This window comes from Cannabis sativa, chromosome 2 (assembly GCF_029168945.1).
Source record: "Cannabis sativa cultivar Pink pepper isolate KNU-18-1 chromosome 2, ASM2916894v1, whole genome shotgun sequence".
Lineage (NCBI taxonomy): Eukaryota > Viridiplantae > Streptophyta > Magnoliopsida > Rosales > Cannabaceae > Cannabis > Cannabis sativa.
In genome coordinates this window covers 57,436,933-57,448,689 of record NC_083602.1, presented here as the reverse complement: position 1 = coordinate 57,448,689, position 11,757 = coordinate 57,436,933, and the positions used below count along the sequence as shown (strand labels likewise).

General features: G+C 33.7%; 1 protein-coding gene and 1 non-coding gene across 2 annotated transcripts; one reads left to right on the top strand and one right to left on the bottom strand.

Annotated features, from left to right (window-relative positions):
- The first annotated feature begins 8,915 nt into the window (after window positions 1-8,915).
- On the top strand, window positions 8,916-11,513 carry LOC133034392 (uncharacterized). The gene has a single exon (XM_061109472.1). The coding sequence runs from the start codon at window positions 8,916-8,918 to the stop codon at window positions 11,511-11,513; it is 2,598 nt and encodes an 865-aa protein (XP_060965455.1).
- On the bottom strand, window positions 9,399-9,505 carry LOC115715439 (small nucleolar RNA R71). Its single transcript, XR_004011310.1, has one exon. It is a non-coding gene; the product is annotated as a small nucleolar RNA R71 (small nucleolar RNA).
- Window positions 11,514-11,757: the final 244 nt, after the last annotated feature.

Genomic DNA, 11,757 nt, shown 5'->3' with positions numbered 1-11,757 from the left:
GAATCTTGGTTGCAAAAGAGCAAGAAGAGAAAAAACTCACCAAGAACATTCTCTGTATTTAAGAGAAAAACATTCTCTCAAGTGTAGAATCTGTATTAAATACATCCATTAATAGCAGTGGCTCGTGGACTAAGGCTCATTAACGCCCCAACCACGTAAAAAGTCTTCATCTCACTTTCTTACAGCTCCTTATTATAATTATATTTTAATAGTTGCTGAAAACCTCGGTCAACAGTCTCTATTAGACTCTCCCCTACGGTGACTACTTAGAGATAATCTTATAAAACATGAAGTAATGGTGGAAGCTCATAAAATGAGAATAACCTTGACTCTCGCCTACCGGGACAATGTTGGATTCTTATTTTGATCGAATAAAAGGTTGCTAGAATGGTATGCATTTTAGATGAGCTGACAACTCTATTCAATGAATGATACTTTGACTCTCGCCTACTGGGACACTGTATCAGTTTGTTGGAAACCTTGAAAATTATTTAGGTTTGTATGTTTTAGTATTTTCATTTGTCATTCCTACTTGCTATATGTTTGATAATTTCTGAATTGTGTATGAATTTATATTGAACCATGTTATTTTCTGTTATTAAATTGTAGTTTAATTTCGAATATTCATTGTTAGTCTAACTTGGTTTGTTTTTTCTAATGAGATAAATCCCTAATGGATATTCACCATTAGACAAACATAATAGTGTTAGATCTCGAAGGATAAATATTGTATATGCAACATCTAGCTGTTCATCAATTGATGACACCTTAGACTAGTATTTTACGATATGAAACAAGAAGATTGTATAAATAAGATTACTTTGACTCTCGCTAATCGGAGCATAGTTGGATTCTTATTTAAACAACGAAATTATCATAATTCCTCTTAGCTTATTCATTTCGAATTAGCTCAATAACATATCATTGGATGAATGGTCTATATATCATTTCATGTCATTCTATTTTCTCCCGTCAGAAATTAAATGACGCATATGATTATAATCCCGAAATTCTATTCCACAATGATATAAGTCCTCAATCTTAGAAATCTCCTACTTGTATGGGCAAATCTGACTTAGAGGTTATATTAGTAGTGGTGGTCCAAGAAAGAATTACTCATGTATATTTGGTATAAATTTAAGTCTTTGACTTTAAGTTTTAGATTCCAAATAATTTTTTTTAATACAATACAGTTTCACTTTCACATGTGTTTAATAACCATTTTCTATCAATGGATTCAAACTGTATGGAATATGAGTTTAGTATTCTGTGACCAGGATCCACTTGCACTATTCTAAGAACTTTTTAATGTAACTAAACATAAGTCATCAAAAATACACAACCACATTATTTTTATTAATCTGTGGCATTTGTATCTTGTTCATAGTGGTTTTGACAAGATCAATCTCTGGAAAGAGTTAATATGCCTATATCCACTGAAAGTAAGTTCATCTCATTCGCAGATGGATGTACATTCAGGGGTGGATATGAGTTTTTCGTTATATTCTTAAAACGATCACTCTATATTTTACCTTATGCAAAAGAAATTTGAAATGTTTGAAAAATTTCATGAATTTCTAGCAATGGTGAAAACCATTAAGGTAAGTGGTTAAAGATCTTGCGAACTGATAGGGGTGGAGAAATAGTTAGTAGATATGCAGTTCAAAGATCATTAAATTGATTTTTGAATTATATCCAAACTCACCTTCCCAGAAATTTCGATTTGCATATTGATGATTAGTTACTAGTCGTTGCCTAAATCCTTCTATGGTAATACAATTTCAGAATGATGCAATGGTTGGGTACTTAGTGTAAACCATTACTAGATTCATGGATGACCTAATCAAAATCTTAAGAAAAGCTAGAACTGTTAACCATGGTTTGTTAGCTATTCTAAGTGATTAGGGGTGGACCATCCATAGTCAATAGATAAGAAAGTGTTTGTTTAAACAAATACTACTTTTCTAAGAAAATGACTAAGTCTGAAAATAAAGTAGCAAATAAAGGAGATATTTTTTTCTTGATTCCAAAAATGTTCTATCATCTTATTCCATATGATGATCCCACTGTCTCTGTTGTTTTGACACAACCGAAGAGGTCAATACCACTTAGTTTTCTTAGACATAATTCACGGTACCTTGTCGTAGTGGGAGAGTTTATCATCTTATTCCATATGATGATCCCACTGTCTCTGTTGTTTTGACACAACCGAAGAGGTCAATACCACTTAGTTTTCTTAGACATAATTCACGGTACCTTGTCGTAGTGGGAGAGTTTCAAGGAACTTCACTTCTTATGACTTGGAAGACACTATTGATTAAAATCCACTGTGAGTTTAAACAAGTAATGGATTGTCAAGATAAGAAACTAAGAAGAAAAGCCAAGAGAACTATGGTTTAATCCATTCACATGGAGTAACCTTAATTTTTCTATTACAAGGACATAAAAGGAAATTTTGTGTATAAGTCTATTCAATGGACTTAACAAGACTTCCTGTTCCTAATATTATAGGTTTGAGTTTATCTAAACTTATGGCTTGTGGTATACCTGGTAATTACTTACTCTAATACAAGCAACTTACTTTAGTAAGATGCTGAAGCATTTTCTTTCTAATAGCAATCTATAGAAGCTTTTCGACTTCTAGGCATAGATTTTATTTATCTAAGGAAAAGTCTCAACTATTCCAGAAAAGATAAAGCCATGAAAGAATTTCTTAAATTAACAGTGAGAGGTCTCAGATATGCTTTAGTATGCCTTAGACCAGACACTTGCTGTTGAGTGGGAGTAATGAGTAGGTATCAGATTAATCCAGGAGAAGAACATTGGAAGACAATCAAGTAAATCTTAATATTAAGAAGAGGAACTATATGTTACTCAATAAGGGTGTGTTTAAAACTCTTAGACTACACCACATCAGATTTCGAGACTTGCCTTTGTGCTAGAAAGTCTGCTGATAAGATGGTGATTACTCTGGGGGTGGAGTAGTGATTTTGGAGAAGTGTAAAAACCTATATGAAATCTTTAAGTCCACCAGAGAGATACTGAATTTTAAAGTTGCAGGAAAGGTACTTATTCAGTCCTAGGAAAGTTCTATAGAATTGTGGCACCGTTCCAACCTGCCTTAACTACTAGGGTTACTTCCTGAATAACCAAGAAATAGTTGCCAAAGGTATAGAATCCAGTATCCCAAAAGAGTAGACATATAGAGAGGAATTTCACATTATCAATAATTTTGTGATTAAGGAAGAGTAATGGTGGAGAAAAGGTTGTGTTTAATTAAACCTTTCAGATCCTATTACGAGGAGTTTATTACTACTACACTTGAATTGTATATCAAGGTGTGGAGATTATTTGAAATGCACATTTTATTTTATATTAGTGCAAGTGGGAGTTTGTTGGGTTTTATGCCCTAAATAAAACTCATTTCAATATAATCAGATTTACTTATTAATATAGATCAGAAATAACATTTAATGTTGCATGGTTCACATGATTTATTTCATGATTATATGTACATAATGTATGAATTCTATTTAAGTCAAGAACATATCAATTTGTTAATGATTATAGTGTTGTCAACACAGTGGAATATAATCTTAATTATATGTTCGAAAGTTTATTCCCTGATTTGTCAGAACACTGGATTTAGACTGACATGGTATAATCAGCGATAGGTATTCTTACACCTTGGATAAGTGTTATGTCCTTTCCAGGACATTGGCAAAGTTTACCAGCACCGGATGTATGGAGTATACATCGGAAGGGACCGATATTGAACTTTGATTAGATATATTAGAATTTACTGTAATATCTATTCAATTCAATATCACCTGTTGATCCTAGATCAAATGATCTTAATCCTGATATGATTAGGTTCAATCTCAAGAGTGTTATTTGTGTTCTTTGATTTGTTAGTTAAGCCTACTTTGGGTCAGGGTGATACGTACATTTTGGGAACACGGTAGTGCAATTAAGTGGGAGCGCTAACATAAATATGGAATCTATAACTTTTATCTGGCGAATAGAAAGTAAAGGATGATTTCCTTCGAGCTTAACCAAACGAAAAATAAATGGTGGAGATCTCATTTTACTTAGCTGAAATATCATTTATACAGGGTTAAGGGTTTTAAGGATAAAATACATTGTAGGGTGTTACCGTAATTTAATCCCTTTACAGTGTAAATCATCTATATAGAGGATCATTGATCACATTAGGATTATAACAATGCATAACTAATGACGTGTCTATATCGTGGAACATATAGAGCGTTCTATATACTGAGAGTGCAATTCTAAGTTCTATGCGTGGATTCAACGAAGAATTAATAAGTCAGTGCATTTAAGATATAAATTATTGATCTGCTTATTGGAAGCTCGGATATATAGACCCATGGTCCCCATACTAGTTGAGACCATACTGCTTGTAAGACTCAGTTAATTGATTTTAATTAATCAATTATAATTCTAAAGTTAGACTATGTCTACTTTATGAATTTTCACTAAGCAAGGGCGAAATTGTAAAGAAAAGAGATTCTAGGTTTATTTATTAATTAAGAGACTTTATATGTCTAATTAATAAATATATTAAATGACAATATTATTTAATAATTAATTTTAGTTATTAAATAATTAGAAATGACATTTAAATGGTTGAATTTGAAAATTGGCGTTTTTGAGAAAATGAGATGCAGAAATGATAAAACAGCAAAATTGCATAAGTGAGGCCCATTATCCAAGGCCCATGGCCGGCCACACTTATAGGATTTTATCATTTATTTTTTCATTATTTTAATGCCAAATAATTCTAACTTAAACCTAGGTGGTTACCTATAAATAGATAGTGATGGCTCTCATTCACACTTAACTTTGAGAATTCTGTCACATGAAATTTGAGCCTCTTTCTATTCTCTATAGCCGAAACCTCTTCTTCTCTTTTCTTCTTCAATAATTTCGAAATCCTTGAGTGATAGAGTAGTGCCCACACACATCAAGTGGTATCTCAATCATAGTGTGTAAGACTGTGGAAAATCAACCAACAAGAAGGAGATTCAGTATCAAAGGAAGGAGAGAAAGAGATCCAGGTTCAGATATTGATAATGCTCTGCTACAGAAAGGAATCAAGGGCTAGATATCTGAACGGAAGAAGTCATTATATTCCGCTGCACCCAATGTAAGGTTTCCTAAACTTTATATGTGTTTATTTCATTGTTTTAGAATTCATATTAGGATGTTAATGAAACATACTTGTTAGTAAATCTAGATCCTGGTAAAATATTTTCAACACCTAACCCGTCACATTGTCCAATCTTGCATATTTTTTTAATTAATAATAAAATTAATAAAAATTAATTTTAATTTGATAATTAGATTTAAATTTGAAAAATAAGAATCTACGTAAAAATCTACCAAAAATTGAAATTTATTTCATTAAAAAATGATTTTTATAACCTGAAAAATTGAAAAATTAGAAAATTCGGACATTATGTGGAGAGGCTGGCCGAGAAGACAGCATGCATGCATGGTCATTTGGGCACACGAGCTAGCATCAAACACGATGTTGATCGAGCTTTCTCGGACAGCTTCTTGTTTGAGCAATGTTGTCCGAGCGAGTGTCCCAAAATATCAAGCCTCCGTGGGCGCATCTAGGGTTTAACCCTTGCAAAATTTCAAAACTTCAAAATATCATTTTCAATTTAAATCCAAATTCAGTTTTGTAAAAGGATAATTTGCTTATTTTTAACCAACTTTCCAAATAAAATAATTCCAGATCAAAAATCAAATTATTTTTTATAGAAATTTTGTAATAACACAATCAATCATCAAACTCACAAAAATTATCATGAACACATCCAAATCAATCAAAAAAAGTTTTAAATCCATTTTTAATGATAATAAATGATTACGATGGCTCTGAGACTAGTTGTTGGAAATTAATTTAACATGATCTAGATTTACTGACATGTATGTTGGATTATAATTCTATAATCTTACATCATATATATAAATTTCTTAAAATAATGAAATAAACACATAAAAGTAATAGAAAACTTTACATTGATGGGAACCAGAATAATATGACTCAATCTGTTCAGATCTCTAACCCTTGATCCTTTCTGTTGCAGAGTATGATCAAGATCTAAACTTGGATTCTCCTTCAATTGACAATTTAAACTACACAATCTTCCTCACTATGCTAAGTATTGCTTTGAATCATGTGGGTAATTTCTCAATACCAAGGACTACGAATTTTTTTTTGAATAAACATGATTAATGGTGAAAAATACACATTTCTTGATCTTAAAGTTTAAAATAAATTAAATTTAAATTAATATTTTCATGAAATTAATAGAATATATTTTTATATTGAAAATATTTTATTTCAAATTAATTTATTGTTATTATGTAGGAATTAAAGTGTGTTGTTGAAAAAAAAATGAAAGCAAGTAGCAAAATTGTAAAGAAGGAAAGAAGAAGCCCAAAAAGGAGCAGCCCAGGCCCAAGCCACTCTCTCTAGCATCCCAGTTAGCCGTGGGCCACCACTGCCTCGTCAGCGCCAATTGGCACCTCGGCATTCATTCTCGCTGCTCCCACATAAGCGCCTGCCTGGCACCAATTACCCTTCCAACTCGTGCGCCACATGGCGCATCCTTATTGGCTCACCTGCTCCCAAATATTCTCTTCCCAATTGCAGCCCTGCCACACGCTAGCTCCCATGCTCCCATACCTGCATAAAAGTCAATTAATTGAAACATTAAATCACCGAAGCTTTTATCAATCAACAACACAATAATAATAATAATAATAATAATAATAATAATAATAATAATACATAATGATTAGAGTGGAACCATAGCTTCAGAAATCAAAAGCTGCCATCCTTTTTTATTATTATTATTGTTATTAATTTTATTATTATTGTTGTTATTATTACTTTGTAACCCAAAACTATTTTTATTTTACATCTTAATCCTTTTTGAGACTCTATAAATAGGAGCTCATTTCTATTATTTGTGTGTAATTTTTAGTGTAGAGAAACTATAGCAAAATTCTCTCAACTTTTCTTCTCATCTTTTCTCTTTAGAAATTTTATGAGAATGATTAGCATAATGGTCTAATCTTCCTTGGAAGGTTAGGGATGATTCTATATGCAAAGTGAGGTTATTTTGTATCTTTGATTCACTTTTTGTTGTAATGTTTATTTGAGTAATGCAAGTTCATATTCCACTTTTATTTTTATGTTCTTCTTCCATCTATACTATCTATGCTATTATACCAAATATATATATAGACTTAGTCATGCTCTTTCTATATATTTTTATTTAGTGATTATAGTAATGGTAGTATTGCTCATTTCTATCTTTTATGTTCATTTTTATTTACTTTTTGTTAAATGATATATAGGTTTAGTCATGCTCTCCCTATGTGTCTAAAAATTAATAAAAGTAATATTAATGTTCATTTCCTTCACTATCACCTCCATCTCCATCTCTATCTCTTTGTCATTATTTTTACTAAAAATATATAGATTAGTCATGCTCTTTCTATGTGTTACTATTTAGTAAAAATAATATTGATGTTTAGTTTTATATTTAATCTTTTATTGCATTATTGCTTGATGTATAATGTCATTTCTAGGTTCTACATAAGATTAAATTATTTCTTTTATTTTTAAGAACTTGTATACTCAAAATATGTTGAACTTTAATGTTACATCATTTGTGTCAACTTAGTGAATCAAAGGTACAAAATAGCTAAACAAGCATATGGATGATTCTTGAAGCCTTTCTCTCTTCTACTATTGATTACACATCTATTTGCTTTCTTTTAATATTTATTATCAAATTAAAAATCACAAAATCATTGGTTACTATTATCACTTATTATTAACCTTTTGTTTTTATTTTTTTTACTAACGCTTTTGTCCATAATCACCTCCCTGTGGAATCGACCGCCCGATCTATACTACAACCACTGCTAGTGGATGTCACATTTGGGCGTTAAACAAATTTTGGCGCCGTTGCCGGGGAGGTAATTTTTCGAAAGCTAGCGAAATCTACAATCAAGAGGTTAGTAATTTTTTTTTTTTGTTACATTTTATTTTCTTGTGAATATTGTCTTATGCTGTGTAAATATTTGTAAAAAAAGAAAATTACCAAGAATTCAAAGTATGCTCTAAGGTTGCGGTTTTATCCGATCTTCCTTATCAGAAATGATTTCTTGAAAAAAAAAAAAAAAGGTCTATTCCCTTTATTTTTTTTTTATTATTTTTTTACTTTAATTTTTGTTTAGTGTGATTGTTTATACTATCTTTTAGTTATTGTTTCTTTTTTTTTTTTTCATTAGTGTTTTATTTGTCTTTTTCTTAGTACTCATAGTATTTAAGTCCTCTAAAAAATCATAAAATACAAAAAAAAAAAAAAGTAAGTTATAAAAACTTCTTCATAAAACGCTTAGTATTTGGTACAACGGTGTAATATTGTATATGACACAAACCAAGATTGTTCTGTCTAGAAAGATTGGTTTTTAAATAAGGTTTGTGTTAGTGTACCCTCCACCTTACCTGGGAACCTCGGTTCTGTCTAGGCAAGGTTGGGACGAAGCGGTACCTTGGCAACCTTTCCAATTGGCCTGGGAACTTTTTTTGTGTTAATCATTGTAATATTACATTTTTGTGCTATTTACTATAACAAAAACAACCTTGTTTTATCAAAAATAAGCAACTCATTTTTGCTTAGAAAGGTCTTTGGTCGAAAAGGTTAGTGAACCCTTCACACTTACCTGGTAACCCCGGGGAGTTCTAGTAAGTTGTGAAGGACCATTCTAAAAACCTCCAAAGTAACCTGGGAACAAGTTGAACAAAAAAATTAAATATATTTTTAAAAAAAAAAAAAAAAAAAAAAAGCAAACAAGAGTGGATGAGTAACTCTTCTTCTGACGAAACCACTTCTAGTGAAACTTCGTCCAATCCATCCACTACTCCTTCTCCCATTCACACGATAATCGGTAATCCTTTCGCAATGAATAATAATAATGAAATACAACAGAGAACACTTAATGATTACCTTCACCCCACCCAAGCTTCCATACCATCATGCTTCATATTTCCACCTAATATGCCAAGTCTTGGTGTCAAACCCGGTATTATTCAACTTTTGCCAACTTTTCATGGAATAGAAAATGAAAATCCATATGTGCATATTAGGGAATTTGAGGAAGTTGTTGACACTTTTTATGACCGAGCAACCATCAATGATGCTGCACGCTTAAAGTTTTTTCCCTTCTCCTTGAAGGATAAAGCTAAAAGTTGGTTGTATTCTTTGAGATCTAGGTCTATCGGAACATGGGAAGAAATGACCAAAACATTTTTTGTTAAATATTTCCCTGTCCATAAGACCAACAGTTTGAAAAGACAAATCTCAACATTTTCCCAAAAAGACAATGAAACGTTCTATCAAGTCTGGGAGAGATTTAAAGATCTCTTAAGTCAGTGTCCACACCACGGGTACGAGAGTTGGCGCATCGTCAGCTACTTCTATGAAGGCCTCACAAGTCGTGAGCGCCAGTTCGTAGAAATGATGTGCAACGGTGAGTTCCTTCAAAAGGAACCCGAAGAAGCTCTTGAGTTTCTCATTGAGCTTGCTGAAAAATCTCACACATGGACTGGTCCAAGTGCTGCTGAAAGCACCAACAGAAATCGACCAGCTGGGATTTACCAACTTCGGGAAGAGGACAGCTTAAAGGCCCAAGTCGAATCTTTAAAAAAGCAAATTGAAATCCTTACGACTAAAGATGGCCAAAAAGGGTGCATGGTTGCCCAAGCACAATCCAGACCACTCGAACCTTGTTTCGTTTGTGGAGAAAATGGGCATTTAGCTAAGGACTGCTTAGTTTACAAAGAAATGAAGGGGGTTCATGAGGAGCAATGCAATGCCTTAGGGCAATATAACAAGCCATTCTCCCATACGTACAACCCTGGTTGGAGAAACCACCCGAATTTCAGTTGGAGAGATAACTCTAACCAAGCTCAAACATCTGGAGGACAATGGAGAAATGAGCATCAAGCTCAACCTCCAAAGGCATATCCTACGCCTCAATACAATGCTCAACAACAAGGGAACTCCCTTGAAAGCACTATTCATGCATTCATTGAGGAACAAGCTAAAATCAATCGCCAATTAAAGGAAGATGTCCAAGAAATAAAAAGTCAATTTTCAAAATTGACCGCATCCTTGGCTATTTCTGAGAAAGGCAGACTTCCTTCCCAGCCTCAATTTAATGCACAAGGGCAACACATGGCTGAAATCTCCACCTCTAATGATCGCATCGTTAAAGGGGTTAACGCCATCACAACAAGAAGTGGTAAAGCTTTGGAAGATCCATCCATCAAAACCACTACTTCAAATTCAAAAGTTGCCCCTGACAGTGCACCGATAAATGGTCAAGCAAAAGTACCATTTCCCTGTGCTCTTAGACCTGTTGGGAAAATTCCTGAAAACCGAGCTGAACTCCTTGAGCACTTGACACAAGTGAAGATTAATCTTCCTTTGCTTCACATCATAAAACAAGTGCCAGCTTATGCCAAAATCATCAAGGACTTGTGCACTGCTAAGAGAAAGCACCATGTCAAGAAGACTGCTTTCTTAACTGAACAAGTGAGTGCGGTGATCGAACAAAAGACACCGCCAAAATACAAAGATCCTGGTTGTCCCACCATTTCATGCCAAATTGGGACTCATGAAGTCAGCCAAGCTTTGCTTGACCTTGGCGCGAGTGTGAATCTCATGCCTTACTCTGTGTACTCGCAACTTGGTCTTGGAGAAATGAAGCCAACATCTGTTGTGCTGCAGCTTGCTGACCGTTCTATCAAAAAGCCTCGGGGTATCGTTGAGGATGTTCTTGTTAAAATTGAGAAATTCTATTATCCCGTGGACTTCCTTGTTCTGGATACTCAATCTGTGGTCAACATGGAATCCAAAATTCCCATCATCCTTGGAAGACCATTCCTTGCCACTGCAAATGCTTTGATCAATTGTCGTAATGGTCTAATGAAAATATCATTTGGAAATATGACACTCGAGGTCAACATTTTTCACATTGGGAAACAACTTCAAGAGGATGAAGAATGTCATCAAACATTCATGATTGACAATCTTGTTTCTGAAGAGATTCAATTGCAAAGAAATTTCGTTAATCTTGATGAACTCCTCTCACGCCTTGAAAATGCAAATCCCAGTTTTGTTGAGTCCACTCTTGCTACCGTTGATCAATTGGACACACAAAACAGAGGGAAGAAATTTTGGAAGCCACACTTTGAAGCATTACCTCGTGAGAGGGAAACGCTAAAAGCTTCTGCCGAAGAACCTCCCAATGTTCAACTGAACCAACTTCCAAAGGGTTTGAAACATGTTTTTCCGAGAGATGGCCAAACCTTTCAGTTATCATCTCGTCCGACCTTCAACTTTCTCAAGAATTGCAGTTACTCGAGCTACTGCGAAAATACAAACTTGCGATAGGTTGGACGTTTGCTGATATCAAAGGTATTAGCCCTCGAATTTGCACCCACCGAATTAATCTAGAAGAAGAAGCTATCCCACGAAGGGACCCTCAAAGAAGACTGAACCCACCAATGAAAGAAGTGGTGAAAAATGAAGTGTTAAAACTTCTTGATGCTGCTATCATTTACCCGGTGGCCGATAGCAAATGGGTCAGTCCAGTTCAGGTAGTACCTAAGAAATCAGGTGTTACTGTTGTCCAAAA